This window comes from Callithrix jacchus, chromosome 2, assembly GCF_049354715.1.
Source record: "Callithrix jacchus isolate 240 chromosome 2, calJac240_pri, whole genome shotgun sequence".
NCBI classification, from domain to species: Eukaryota; Metazoa; Chordata; class Mammalia; order Primates; family Cebidae; genus Callithrix; species Callithrix jacchus.
In genome coordinates, this window is record NC_133503.1 from 135,926,214 (window position 1) to 135,942,273 (window position 16,060).

A 16,060-nucleotide genomic window follows, 5' to 3' on the forward strand; every position below is an offset into this window, starting at 1 on the left:
AATAGCACCAACCCAGTAGGTGTAGAAGATGTACAATAGCAGAGAGTTTCCTTGTAAAGGAAACTGATTTGATTAGTTTAAAAGTCTATAAAAATTAAATAGATTAAGATTTTTATTATGTTTAAATAAGATTAATGATGCTAAAATACTGGCAAGAAGGAATTATAGTCTACAGTAGAAAACAAAGATTAGTATACATACTGAGTCTAAATTTATTACATTTGCCTTTTTTCTATTAGTCTACATTTCTGAAATATCAAGTTGGTTATATCCCAGCAGGATCTGTGGTTAGATTGGATTTAAAATAATAGTTTGAATCAAAGAGGTTGATTATCAATAATCCAGATTTAGTTGGTATAGTACTACTTAAAATTAAAGCTAACTATTTTTTTTTACAGAAACCAAAATTCAGTTCTAAAAGTCACATTTGCCATGTTTGTAATGAAAATTGCAACAGACAGAAGCAAGACCATGTAAAAGTCAATAAAGAAAGGAAAGAGAGTTTATTTATAAATATAAATAAGGAAGATGTATATGAATATTACCAAAAAGATTCCAAAAACACAAAATTTGGTAAATCCAAGCATAAACGATCAACTCTTAACCAGATATACTCTACAGGACCCAGAAAACGCAGTATCTATAATGTCAAAGATTCCAACACAAATGTGCCTAAAGGTATAGGAAGAAGAAACACACAACATAAAAGGACCCAAGTAGATGATGTAGACTGCAATCCAAGAAAGGCACTAGCTGTCTCTCCTTCCAGGAGAATAAACAGATTGGTTACTGATCAACAGCATATTCCACAAACTTTTAGTGACCTTCCAGAAGAGTCTTGTCAACCTTCCAGCATAACTCTGCCAAGCCTGAAAAATGGATTAGGTAACAATATTGAGGTTTGTTCAGTTTCTAAAGAGACACACATCCAGAACCTGGATTTATCAGATAGTCAAGAAGTTCAATGCTTGGATGAATCTGTTGACCAAACTGAAGATGTTTCTTTCCCGGGACTTTCATTACACAAAGAAACCAAGTTACCACTTGTTACTACAGATAAGCAGCCTCACACTCTCCGGGAACAACACCGTATCCTTTATAAATCTCATGAAAACAGCAAATTGGTCCAAAAAGATCAGAGCTTTAACAAATGGGAAAAAGCTTTCCTATCCTTTGTAAAGGGAAATTCTGTTAATGATGATGATGATTTCTCCACCTCTGAGAAGGCTATACTATCTAAAAAGGTGACGTGTTCTACAGGCTGTAAAAATCACTATAATTTTAAGGAGAATTTAACAAATAGAAAAGAAATGGATTTTCAACAGTTTTTACTTTCTGAAGATCATTTTTCACAGGAAAATGAGGTAAAATCAGTCAGCCTAACCACACTTCCAGAACAGGAAGCTGTTAATTTTTCTGATTCAGACAATATAGTTATTTCTGAACAACATGTTGCAAATTGTGAACAAGGCATATTTGGACCTTCTTTTGATCACTCACATGGCAATCCTGAGCAAAATTCCCTGGTTTGTATGAGAACACTTTCGACACAGGAGGTTTCAAAGTTGACTAATCATGTGGAGCTATTCAAAAAGCCGCAGGATTGTATTCCCAGAGCACCAACTTTTTTAATGAATCAAACAGATACACATATTGTGGAAGAGGTGGCAAAGAATTGTGACACTGAAAGGAATTACATTGACAGAGACCAAAAATTAAGTTATTCAAATGAGCCTTTACTTAGAGTTGTTCATTCTCAAGTAATAGAAACAACTAAAGCCGAAAAAAGGAGACAAAACCTAGAAAGTGAGACTATGTGTGATACAGATTCTCATTCCACTGATGATATGAATAAAGACTTGGCCAACATCTCACAACTTAGTCAAAGAGAAAAGAAGGAAATTTCACACAAACCAGGTATTAGTAATATTGCTTAATCTATACACGTTTCCTATAGATTTACTTATTTTTATAGAAATTTCCAATTGAATTTTATTCAACATATGCCCAAACTGTGAAGAATGAGAATATGTGGGCCTGATTTGGGATGCCACTAAGCCTAGTAGTGATTCTTTGAAAGTCAAACCAATGTTATCAAAGATGGCTGCTAAGCTGATATTAACTCAAGTTAATAACAGTATTTTTAAATTATTTTTTATTATTTTATGTATTATTATTATATTATAAATTTTGATATACATGTGCCAGATGTACAGGTTTGTTACATAGGTTTACATGTGCCATGGTGGTTCACTGTACCCATCAACCCATCATCTACATTAGGCATTTCTCCTAAAGCTATCCCTCCCCTAGTCCCCCACTTCCCAGCAGGCCCTGGTGTCTGATGTTCCCTCCCTGTGTCCATGTGTTCTCATTGTTCAGCTCCCACTTATGAGTGAGAACATGCAGTGTTTGGTTTTCTGTTGCTGTGTTAGTTTGCTGAGAATGATGGTTTCCAGCTTCGTCCATATCCCTGCAAAGGACATGAACTTATTCTTTTTTATGGCCGCATAGTTTTTTATGGTATATATGTGCCACATTTTCATTATCCAGTCTATCATTGATGGGCATTTAGGTTGATTCCAGGTCTTTGCTATTGTAAACAGTGCTGCAATAAACATACATGTACATGTGTCTTTATAGTAGAATGATTTATAGTCCTTTAGGTATATACCCAGTAATGGGATTGCAGGGTCAAATGGTATTTCTGGTTCTAGATCCTTGAGGAATCACCACACTGTCTTCCAAAATAGTCGAACTAATTTACACTCCCACCAACAGTGTAAAAGCATTCCTATTTCTCCACATCCTCTCCAGCTTCTGTTGTTTCCTGACTTTTTAATGATAGCCATTCTAAATGGCATGAGATAGTATCATATTGTGGTTTTTATTTGCATTTCCCTAATGACCAGTGATGATGAGCTTTTCTCATATGTTTGTTGGCCGCATAAATGTCTTCTTTTGAGAAGTGTCTGTTCATATCCTTTGCCCACTTTTTGATGGGATTGTTTGTTTTTTTCTTGTAAATTTTTTAAGTTTCTTGTAGATTCTAGATATTAGCACTTCGTCAGATGGAAAAATTGCAAAAATTTTCTCCTATTCTGTAGGTTACCTGTTCCCTCTGATGATAGTTTTTTTGCTGTGCAGAAGCTCTTTAGCTTAATTAGATCCCAATTGTCAATTTTGTCTTTTGTTGCAATTGCTTTTGGTGTTTTAGTCATGAAGTATTTGCCCATGCCTATGTCCTGAATGGTATTGCCTAGGTTTTCTTCTAGGGTTTTTATGATTTTAGGTCTTACGTTTAAGTCTTTAATCCATCTGGAGTTAATTTTTGTATAAGGTAGAAAGAAGGGGTCCAGAGTCAGTTTTCTGCATATGGCTAGCCAGTTTTCCCAACACCACTATTAAATAGGGAATCCTTTCCCCATTGCTTGAATAAACAGTATTTATATCACTCTTTTGTTGCTTTTTAACATAGTATTTTTAATACGGTACTTATTTAGCATCAGTTCACCTGCTATGAACAACATTTTCATAGCAGGAAAATTGTTAGATCTTTTCACTTAAACTATTTACTGTATTCCCATCAGAGCTGCAACCAGCACACTTTTTGTCTGTTACATAAAAACATTTTTAAAGGCTTCTATTTCCTTAAACAGTCCAATGTGGAACAGACTTTAAAAAAAGTAGAAATTTTATTTTCTAGTTGTATAACCAGAGAGGAGAACAATAACACTGATATTGTAAAATGTTTGTTTCAGATGAGGAATTAACTAATAACATCAGTGGAGATGAAATAACTACTAGAAATTGTGAAGAGATAAAAGAAAAAACGGAGTCAGAAATTCACATGCCTACTAATATCCAAGAACATGAAACAGTTCAGAATTTCAGAAAAAGACAAAGTTTCTTAAAAACTACCCGCAAAGGTTTGTATCCTATAGTTGTTTAGGTTAAAGTTTACAAAATCAGGCCCAGCAATTCACTCTACTTCAGGCAATTTCTAAACTTTCATATATATTGTTTCTTTTTGTAGTTATTCATTAACTTATATGACTATTTCAGCGATATTTGTTGTTAAGGCACCACTTGAGGATCCAATAATCTTGAAATATATTCATATCATATTTCTATGACTTCTAGTTTATTATATTAGAGGAGATAAGGTAAACAGCAGACACAGCAAGAATATTTGGCGGGGTCAGCAGGGTTGAAATGTGTCAGATTCTTTAGATACTTCATTCAGCCCTTTTAACATAAGGGAAATTAAAGAAATAATAGCCATTAGTTTGTTTTGTGTCAGATGAAGAACTGTGTGTTTCACCGTATGGACAAGGTAAGCATCTTTTGATAGTTCTTGGAGATAGTTCTGTCATAAACAATAGGCTGAACCACTTCAGGTTAAACATTATTAACTGAATGTTGATTTATATACTGTCTGTTAAGAGGTAGGAAGGACACTGGATTAGGCATTCTCTGTGAACATTGTTTCATTTTCCCCCTCTCATGTAAACTGAAGCCCTTCTTATACACACCTTCTATAATGGGTTGAATGCTGGTGCCCCAAAACATGCCCTGTCCTAATCCCTGGAATTTGTGATGATTACCTTATATAGTAAAGGCATAAATATTACCTTCTTTGCATATGTAATCCAGTTAAGGACCCTAAGATAAGGAGATCATCCTGAATTATCCCGGGTGAGCCCTAAGTTTAATTACTGTGTCCTTATGAGAGAAAGATAGGGAGATTTGAAACACACAGAGGAGATGATGAGAAGATGAAGGCAAAGGAGCAATGTAGCCACAGCCAAGGAAGCCAAGGAATGCTGACAGCCATCAGAAGCTGGAAGAGGCAGAGAAAGATTCTCCCCTAGAGCTTCCAGAGGGCGTACAGCCCCATTGACACTTTGATTTTGGATTTCTGGTTTCCAAATTGTGAAAGAATACATTCTGTTCTTTTAAGTCACCCAGTTTGTGGTAAATTTGTTACAGCTACCACAGGAAACTTCACATCTCTCTCTCTAGCAGCACTTAATTATTTCAGTGTAATTGTTTAGTATGTCTATTATTCCACCAGACTGTAAGCTACTTGAGCAGAGAATTGAACTGCTCCAGAGGTAAGAATTTTAGATATTGACATCTGGGGATGCCCTAAAACAAAGGCAGGCTTACCTTCTGCTGATAACCCAACAATGAATTCATCTATGCCACGTTCCCCTCACCCTCCACAGATTTCCTATTTGGATTTTAGTTTTCCTCATTAAAATATGAATGAATAGATAGTCAAAGATTGAAAAGTATTTGCAGAAAGCACCAATATGAAAGCTATCAAAGTAAACTAACCAGACCAAAGGAACCCAGAAGAAATAGAAACAATATACAAGAATCAAGAAATATCTAATTTTTTTTCCCAAAAAGGTATACAAAAGAGGGATCAGGGAACAATACAGAGCTTTTAGATGTTTAAAACGGAAATTTAAGTAAATAGATAATATATAGATATCTGTAGCAGGGTTATAAGGCAAAGTTTTACAAGTCTACTAAGGACCAAAAAAGAAAAAGCTGAAAAATAGGAGAGAAAAGATAAGAAAATTAGAATATCACTCCAGGATATCCAGGGAGAGCAGCGAGTGAACAGTAGAAGAAATCGGTAATGAAAGAATATAAGAAATGAGACAGACATTTTCATATTGAAAGTACCACTAAGTGTCTAGTACAGGGAACAAGGCACCTCACTGAAATTTCAGAACAGGAATAAAGAGAAGATCCTGAAGGCTTTCAGAGAAGAAAAAACTGGTCACATAAAAAAGGAGAGAAATCTGAGTATTTAATAGCATTATACTTACTAATAGTAACACTAAATTCCAAACTACAGTGGAGTTTTTGAAGAGGTTTAGTATGAGTACTATTTGTTTCCTTTTGAGTTTCTGTCAGATTTTGTTATTTTAAATTTTTAGTCAATGCTGTACAAATTTATGATGTGAGTAACATTGAGAAGTTGAGTTTTTGCTCCAAAATGTGTGTTACATGCCTGCCTTCTTTGCTACAAACACATCAGGAACAATAATTTATACCATGCACAGGAAGAATTACTGGGAGAGTTTGTTGTTGTTGTTGTTTTGAGACGGGGTCTTGTCTGTCTCCCAGGCTAGAGAGCACTAGCACAATCACAGTTCGCTGCATCCTTGACCTCCCATGCTCACATGATCCTCCCACCCTGGCATCTCTCAGTAGCTGGGCCTACGAACACATGCCACCACACCCAGCTAATTTTTTAATTTTTTTTAAGAAATGAGGTCTCCCTGTGTTGCCCAGGCTGGTCTCAAACTCCACCTGCTTCAGCCTCCCAAAGTGCAAGGGTTACAAGTGTGAGAAACCATGCCCAGCTGGGAGAGATTTTTCATCTCAAACTTGCAGTCTGCAAGCCTGTAACCTTAGATATAATTTTCAAATATATTCTCTCTGTCTGTTTCTCTCTGTCTCTCTCTCTATATATATGTGTGTGTATATATATGTATATGTTTTTAATTCAATAAGTAATTTTGGATTACTAATCTCTAAAGAACAATATGTTTTTGTTTGGATGCCAGTGGAAGAGATATACGAGACTGTCATTCTTCCCTGTGATTCATATAACTCAAGAATCCATTTTTTAGAGAACAATTCTCTAATCTTTTTATCTCTTGCACTAAACTATATGCATGATTGATGACATTTAGGAAATAGGGCAACAAAAGTCCCAAAGTTTAATGCAGTGGTTCTCAAACCTCAGTTTGCATCAGAATTACCTGAAAAGATTGTTAAAATACAAATTGCTGGCCCCTACCCTCAAATAATCTGATTCAGTAGATGTGTTAGTTGTCTCTGTTACACAGTTATTATCTCATACTTTCTGTAGGTCAGGAATCGGGCATGGCTTAGTTGGGACCGCTAACAGGATTGTTGATAGGTAGCAAAGTGTTGGTTAGGACTGGGGTCTCATCTGAAGGTTCTGCTACGGAAGAATCCATGTTTAAGCTCTTGTGATTGTTGGCAGAATTCAATTCCTTGAGGGTGGTTGGCTGAGGGCCTCAGTTCCTCACTGGTGATTGGCTGGTCGTCATCCTCAGTTTCTTGCTGTGGGGGCTTCTCCAACATGTCTGCTTGCATCATCAAAGCATACAAGCTGAAGTGAATACAGCAAGTCTGTTAGCAAGACAGAAAATGTTACAATCTCTTTTAACCTAATCAGTGAAATGAAATACCCTCAGTGTTGAAAAATTCTATTGGTTAGAAGCAAGCTATTAAACAGAAGAAGAGTACACAAAGTCATAAATACCAGATGGTGAGGATCATTAGGAGCCATTTTAGTATGTCCTCTAAAGTAAATTTGGGGTGGTCTGGAGAATTTGCATTTCTAACAAGTTTCCTCCATGGTGCTGATACCACTGATTTAATGAATATTTTCCGTTTCATCACCCTAACCCTTTATTTTGCTTTGCATCTCAGTCTGAAGTTTCTCTGATGCAGTTTCTTTTTTTTTTTTTTTTTGAGATGGAGTCAATCTCTGTCACCCATGCTGGAGGGCAGTGGCAAAATCTTGGCTCACTGCAACCTCCACCTCCTGGGTTCAAGTGATCTCCTGCCTCAGCCTCCCTAGTAGCTGAGATTACAAGCACCCACCACCACACCCAGCTAATTTTTGTGTTTTTAGTAGAGTGCTGGGATTATAGGCGTGAGCCACCACGCCTGGCCCTGATGCAGTTTCTATAGAAAAAAATCTTCAGGTTCCTGGCTTTGGATTGGAGATCTGGGAGAAGAGGAATGGTTGCTTGTCAGTTGAGGGTTGTGGAAGGAAACTTGGAGTCTCAACTTTTCTGTGTAAAAGATCTGATATAAAAGATTTTAACCAACTGCTCTGCCCCCGCCCCCACTGTTCCACACACCTGCCTTCCATAGTGCCTGATGTCCCCAAGTGTAGAGTGCTTGAGTTCAGATTGGCTTGCTCTCTCTGCAATTCCCTTTGCAGGCACTTAGATTGGAGTGTTGCCCATTCTGCCAAATCAGTTCACTCTTCTCCATCATTGACTTTCTAATTCCCCCAAATTTGTTGAAGTCTTTGTCCTTTATTGTTTCCTCTTTTTTTAATGTACAGTACTTTAAAATTTCTTTTTCTGTCATTTTAGCTTGGTTTTGGCAGGACATAGGGAGAAAACATATGATTAGTTCATTACTTTTAGTTCCAACTTAAGTCTGTCTAACTTGTATTGCAAGGAAGAGATTTAAGAAACAAAATCTTTAGATGATATTGTACAGCACATTTTGTGAAAGAAAAATAGAAAACCATAAGCCATAGTTTGGTACTTGGCACCTATATGATTAGGAATACATCCACTGAGATACAGAATGGCTGTAGAAAGAGGATTTTTATAATATCTCAGTTTATCTTAGAAAAATACTATTCATTGTTGAAGGACTACTGAGAGTGAGATGAGTATAGGTAGAAATGAAGAAAGTTCATTTGTTTTAATCAGGTGTTTGATAGTGATTAACCAACTACTAGAATGAATGCAAAGTAAGTGCTTAGATGCTCTATTATTTCTTCACAAATTCTATATTAAAACAGTAACAGCAATGATAATAATTGATATTTATTTCTGTATAGTGTGATATTTTGAGGAAATTGTCATGTATTTTCTAAGATCCTTTATAACAATCAACATTTGGCAGAAAATAAACCTATTTTGTTTGGCAAATTTACAGGAATGAAAACAGGTGGGATCAATAAAAGGAATGCCAGAGGGAAAAGCCGGCTTCATTTAGCTGCCAGAAGAGGAAATCTGTCCCTAGTGAAAGCCCTAATAGAATCTGGAGCAGATGTGAATCTAAATGATAACGCAGGTTTGGATCCTTTTAATTTAATTACTTTTATAATTTGAACTCACTGAAGTACACATTTCAACACCCCCTACCCCTTCCAATTTGATCATGGCTGATATGTAAGTGATAACTTTGAAAATCTTTTTTATATTAAATTAATGTTTAGTTGGATACTAAGATTTATCATTGTTAAAAGACCTTTCTCCTTTCAAACAGTTTTTAACATTGGTTTGGGAGCATCAGAGAGGGTAAACAGAATAGGGAGTAAAGGAATTTAGGCCTTTTCTTGGGAAGCTTAAGTTTATCCTGTAACTTTGGTGAGAATGCAGAATTTTCTCATTCTCCTGTCCCTTCTTCTCTTTTCTCCTCCTTTTATATTGTTCCTTTTGTCTCTCTTTATTTTTATTCTAAAACTCTGAAAAATTTACCTAACATTTTCCTAAGATTATTTTGTTAAGCACAGCAGAATCTTTTCTGAAGAATTCCACAGGGAAAAACTCAAAGGTTGATTAAACCAGGTGTCATTTTAAAGAGAAATGTGGCAATGCAAAGATACACATATGTAAGTCAGACATTTTAATATCTGAGCTGAAATAAATTGAAATGAGTAGTATTTACTCTCATTATGTTTTGCATTCTGTGAGTCTTTTGCTTTGGTACTTGTATCAACAATGATTTGTGATGAGATCAATTTGTTTTCAAAAATGAAGCATAAATTTTAAGCCCATAGTTTTTAGTATTATTTCTTGTTCAATACTTAGTACATACTATGAATCAATATGGATATTCCATTAATGCAACTAAACTTTAGTAATACAGATATTACATGAATATTGATTCGTATGAGGAAGGGTTTTTGTTTTTTTCTTTTTTTAGGTTGGACGCCACTTCATGAGGCATCTAGTAAAGGATCTATTGATATAATTGTAGAGTTATTAAAAGCTGGTGCTAATGTTAATTGTGAAAATATAGATGGAATTCTGCCCTTACATGATGCTGTTGCAAACAGTCATTTAAAGGTACAGTGCACATTACACTAAGATCTTGTTACTTTTTCTTAGGAAAATGAATTAAGAAAATGAAGATATTTTAAACTGAAAACTAAAATGATTCTGTAAAACAAGTTATTTTTAAAAATCTGCTTAAAATTACAAATGAATATACAATATTATATATGGATTAGAAAAATCTATGTATCTCAATGAATCATTTTCCCATTATTTCTTCATCACAAAATTCCTGTAAGTCAGAAGAGAGTAAAAGTAAACACTGGCTATAAATCTAATACCTTATATTTTTAATTGTCTAAGATGATTTGCTGTCTGATTATAGTGATGGTACATGTGACAGGTAGACTTTTTTAACTCAAAATTTCTCAGTGGGTTTATTTCCAGAGCATTTGTTGTATCTTTTTCTCCTTTGTTTTTCTTATCAAGCAGCCATTGTAAAAATATCACAAGATTAAGAGGGTCATTATTTCAATGACACTGAATTTCAAATATCAACCTTAAGATTCTTCAGATGTTTATGCTCATCTTTTTGTTTGACAAATCATAGGAGAAAATTTTATTGTTATCCATAGGCAATATAGACTTCAGTAATAATTATTGGTTTGAAAAATAGTTAAGGAAACCATCAAAAACAATATAAAAATTCCTTGGATCCCTCAGTGATACCTATTTATCTGTTTCTATCTATTTTAAGAGCCTGGTAACTTTAATTTAATTTTGTGAAAGTATATTCTTGCTGTTTTCAGCCTACACCTAGCCATGTGGAGGATATTACTGAATTTATGATTTGCTGAGAAAAGAAATGTATATTAATAATAAAAAATATACCAGAGTGGGTGGCCTAATGTCCGATGTGGCTTCTTTTGGCTAAAAGAAGCTGTATTAGTTTGTTTTTGCATTGCTATAAAAAACTGCCTGAGACTGGGTAATTTATGAAGAAAAGAGGTTTAATTGACTCACAGTTCCACAGTACAGGAAGCATGGCTGAGGAGACCTCAGGAAATTTAAAATCATGGTGGAAGTGAAGTGTAGTAGGCACATATTCACATGGAGGAGCAGGAGAGAGGGAGGGAAGGGGGCAATGCTACACACTTTTAAACAACCAGATCTTGTGAGAACTCTGTCATGAGACAGCACTAATGGGATGGGGCTAAACCATTAGAAACCACCCCTGTGATCCAATCACCTCCCATCAGGTCCCACCTCCAACACTGAGGATTACAATTCAACATGAGATTTGAGTGGGGACACAGAGCCAAACCATGTTAGAAGCTTTGGCTTTACAGTATTTAAATTTAAAAAGAATAGACAAATTATCAAGATCATATGGTCCTAAAATGGAAGCAAGCAAACAGAATCATTAACGTTGGTTTAATGATTGAACCTACTGGTTATTTGTAGAGGGAAAAGATCACTTAAAGTGAAACCACTTAACAATCAAAATTCCATAGTGGGAGGCCAGGCGTGGTGGCTCACGCCTCAGTTCTTTGGGAGGCTGGGGTGGGCAGATCACGAGGTCAAGAGAACAAGACCATCCTGGCCAACACAGTGAAACCCTGTCTCTACTAGAAATATAAAAATTAGCTGGACATGGTGGTGTGTGCCTGTAATCCCAGCTACTTGGGAGGCTGAGGCAGGAGAATTACTTGAACCTGGGAGGTGGAGATGGCAGTGAGCCAAGATTTTGCCACTGCCCTCCAGCCTGGTGACAGAGCAAGGCTCCATCTAAAAAAAAAAAAAAATTCATAGTGGGAAAATCAGTTTTTTGAACATTATCCTGAGGAATGACACATAAAACAAAAGTTTATATTCTATTTGTATTTGTGTTGGAGGTCACCAGGATTACCCCTACCTTTGGAGACTTGTTAAAAGGACTTACAGGACTTAGCATGTTGTACTCATGGCTGAGATTTATTACAGCAATGTAGTAAGGATACACATCCAGGTCATAAGAGAAAAAGACACAGGTAGAACATGGAGGTATCAATGTAAAGGTTTTCTTATGCTCTCTTCCTCATGAAGAGCCATATAGTGCTTAATCTTCCCCCAGCAGTGAAAATGTAGTAACATATATGTTGTGGTTCCACCCAGAGAAACTCTATTGGAGACTCAGCTCAAGATTTTATTGTAGGCACCCTTTGTCTAGTACATACCAAAATTCCAGACTCTTAGAGGCATAAACCACATTGCTTGTGTAGACAGTTTAAGCACAATGAGCCACCCTTATCAGGCATAGTTTTATATCAGTGTAGTATACTGTTTACAATCTAAGACAGATGCTAGCTAATGGCCAGCCTTGCAAGCAGTCTTTCAGGATGGCAGTCTCAGGACTTCTATGTTAACTCTTTTCTAAACAGTGTTATATTTATGTTCTAACTGAAACACGTACTAATTTCTAGAATAGCAATAGACTGAATAAAGTTTGTTTTACTGGCCTAATTTTTCTGGCAAAGTTGTATGATAGCATATAGGACATCCCTTATCTCACAGTTGATTTTTGCATAAAGATATCAAGGAAGATTGTGAGTGGAAAAACATGAACTCAAACTGTGATTTTTTCTAGTCTCTGAATAACAGCAGTCAACACAGAAGACTTCTGTGACCACATGTGTGGGACTTTCTTTATACATACCAAGAAAGCAATCAATACTGGTAGCAGATACCAGCTAGGTGTAACAAAAAGACAAATGAGACGATCAGAAAGCAAATATCAAGCTGGTAGATTTAAGACGAGCCTTACTGATAATCATTTTAAATGTAAATGATGTAAATACTGCAATTAAAAGGCAGAGATACATCAGATAGAGAAGCAATACTCAGCTAAATGTGGCATACAAGAAACTCACTTTAAATATAAAGGCACATAGCCAGGCATGGTGACTCACACCTGTAATCCCAACATTTTAGGAGGCTGAGGTGGGAGGATCACTTGAGCCCAGTAGTTCATGACCAGTCTGGGAAACATAGTGAGACCCTGTCTCTAAAAAGAAAAAAACAAAAAACTTCTCTCCCTCTCTCCTTTCCCTTCTCTCTCTCTCTCTCTCTCTCTTTCTCTGTGTGTGTGTGTGTGTGTGTCTCTGTCTCTGTCTCTCTGTCTCTGTGTGTGTGTGTGTATGTGTGTGTATGAGTGTGTATGCACAGATAAGTTATAAGTAAATTAAGTAAGTTTCTGGAAAAACCTGTGCTATGCAAAGGATAATCAAAAGGATTGGTTTTGGTAACTGATATGGTTAGGCTTTGTGTCCCCATCCATATCTCATCTTGAATTATAATCCGCTGTAATCTCCACATGTCAAGGGAGAGACCAGGTGGAGGTGACTGTATCATGGGGGCAGTTTCCCCCATGCTGTTCTTGTGATAGCAAGTGAGTTCTCATTAATAGCAAGTGAGTTCTCATTAGATCTGATGGCTTTATAAGTGTTTGGTAGTAAGTTCTGTGCTCATTCTCCTTCCTGGTGCCTTGTAAAGAAGGTACCTTGCTTCTCCTTTGCTTTCCACCATAATTGTAAATTTCCTGAGCACCCCCAGTCATGCTGAACTGTGAGTTAATTAAACTTCTTTCCTTTATAAATTACCCAGTCTTGGACAGTTCTTTATAGCAGTGTGAAAACGGACTAATACAGCAGTATAAGACAAAGTAGAATTTAAAGCAAGTAATATTGCCAGGGGTAAAGAGACTTATTTCATAATTATAAAGGAGACAGTTCACCAGAAAGACATAACAATTCTAAAAGTGTGTGCACAGAAAAACAAATTTCAAATATATGAATAAATAGAACTGAAATGCAAATAAACAAATGCACAATTATAGTTGGAGACTGCAATTCTTTTAATAAATTATTTTTGAATTATACACCCAGGGTTTGAACAACATTATCAACCATGTTACCTACTTGATATTTATTGAAGATGGTAACAACAATGGCAGAAAATCCATTCTTTTCAAATGCTTACAGGACATTCACCAATATAGACCCATATGTTGGACCATAAAACAAGTTTTAATAAATTTAAGATAATGAAATCAAACAAAGTATGTTCTTTCACCAAAATGAAGTGCAATAACTAATCAATAATCAAAAGATTTCTGGAAAATCACCAGATATTTAGAAATTAAACTGTATACTTCTGAATAACTCATGGATCACAGAAGAAATCAAAGGGAAATTAGAAAGTTTTGAACTGAATTAATATATCAAAATATATGGAATTTAATGAAACTAGTATTTATATGGAAATTTAAGACTTCAGTGCTTATGTTAGAAAAAATATAAATTGTGACTTCAGGTGTGACCTCATAAAGCTTGAAAAACAAAAAAAGAGCAAAATATTAGAGGTAACAGAAACCAATGAAATATAATACAGACAATAGAGAAAATTAACAAATGCAAAACTTATTCTTTGAAAAGATGAACAAAATTTATAAACCTTTAGCCAGATTTTAAACAAGACTAAAAGACACAGATTACCAATATCAAGAATTAGGGAACATCACTATAGATCATACAGAAAATAAAAGGTTAAAAAGCTTGAAATAATAAACAACTGATTATTGTTACATAGTATTATTATATAGTATTATTGTTACATAGTAACAATAATCAGTCATTTGTTAGTTCAAAATCAATGCAGTTTACCAAATTAACAGATTAAAAATGAAAAACTATTTTCATACATGCAGAGAAGGCATTTCAAAAAAGTTAGCACTCATTCATGATTAAAAGAAAAAAGCTTAGTAAACCAAGAATAGACATGTCCTTCCTCAATCTAATAAACAGCATCTTCAAAAAAACCTACAGATGACATCATACTTAATGGTAAAAGATGGAATTTTTCTTCGTTATATCAAGAACATGACAAAGATATTGCTCTCACCACTTTTAATATTATTATTATTGTACTTCAACTTTTGGGATACATATACAGAATGTGCAGGTTTGTTACATAGGTATACATGTGCCATGGTGGTTTGCTGCACCCACCAATCATCTACATTAGGTATTTCTCCTAATGCTGTCCCTCCCATAGCTCCCCACACCCCACAGGCCCCAGTGTGTGATGTTCCCCTTCCTATGTCCATGTGTTCTCATTGTTCAACTCCCACTTTTGAGTGAGCACATGCCATGCCCTCACTACTTCTAATCAATATTATGCTGAAGTTTCTAGCCAGTGCAGTAATGGAAGAAAAAGAAATAAAAAACACATGTAGTTTAGAAAGGAAAAAGTAAAGCTGTCTTTATTCTATGTAATGTGACAATGAAAAACTGCTTCCATGATAAAATAATTTACTAGAATTAATAAATGAATCTAACAAGCACTCAACTATATTTCTGTATACCAGCAATGAACAATTGAAAGTTAAAAATACCATTTATCATTATATCAAAAATATTAAATAATGGGATAAATGTTACAAAATGTGTCCAAGACCTTTATACCTTTACACTGAATACTTCAAAACATTGCTGAGAGTAATTAAATAAGACCTAAATAAATGAAGTCATATATTGTGTTCATGGCTTAAAAGACTCAGTATTCTTCACATGTAATTTCTATCCAAATTGATGTATAGATTCAATGCAAATACAATAGTCTTAACAGGAATTTTTGTAGAAATCAATAAGCTGATTCTAAAATTAATGTGGAAGTAAAAATAGCATAAAATAGCTTAGACAATTCTGAAAAAGAATAATATTGGAGGATTTATATTACCTATAGGGTATAGATGTGTATTCCATGGCTATACTAATCAAGTATGTTACTTGATTACTATAATCAAGTGGGTTCCAGAAGCACCCACTTTCCCTAGTGTGACAACCAAAAAATGTCTTTAGCCATTCCTGAATTTATCCTGGGGGACAAAAATCATCCCCAGTTCAGGAGCACTGAGTTTTACTTATAGAACAATTGAACAAAATAAAAGCATTGAGAAATAGACCCTCATATATGTGCTCAGTTGATTTTTTTTTTTTTAGACAGAGTCTCACTCTGTCACCCAGGCTGGAGTGCAGTGGCACAATCTCAGCTTTCTGGAACCTCCACCTCCAGGATTCAGGTGATTCTCCTGCCTCAGCTGGGACTACAGGTGCACACTACCATACTTGGCTAATTTTTTTGTAGTTTTAGTAGAGATGGGGTTTCACCATGTTGGCTGGGCTGGTCTTGAACTCCTGACTTCAGGGGATCTGCCC

At 35.4% G+C, this 16,060-nt stretch overlaps 1 protein-coding gene across 9 annotated transcripts in view; it reads left to right on the forward strand.

Annotated features, from left to right (window-relative positions):
- ANKRD31 (ankyrin repeat domain 31) overlaps positions 1–16,060 on the forward strand; it is a 211,792-nt gene that overhangs the window by 120,502 nt on the left and 75,230 nt on the right. For all 9 annotated transcript variants that reach the window (XM_078365333.1, XM_078365334.1, XM_035291395.3 and 6 more), the window contains 4 exons: positions 399–1,917; positions 3,762–3,929; positions 8,743–8,880; positions 9,736–9,878. In XM_078365333.1, coding sequence (XP_078221459.1) covers positions 399–1,917; positions 3,762–3,929; positions 8,743–8,880; positions 9,736–9,878 — 1,968 coding nt within the window. The remainder of the gene's footprint in view (positions 1–398; positions 1,918–3,761; positions 3,930–8,742; positions 8,881–9,735; positions 9,879–16,060) is intronic.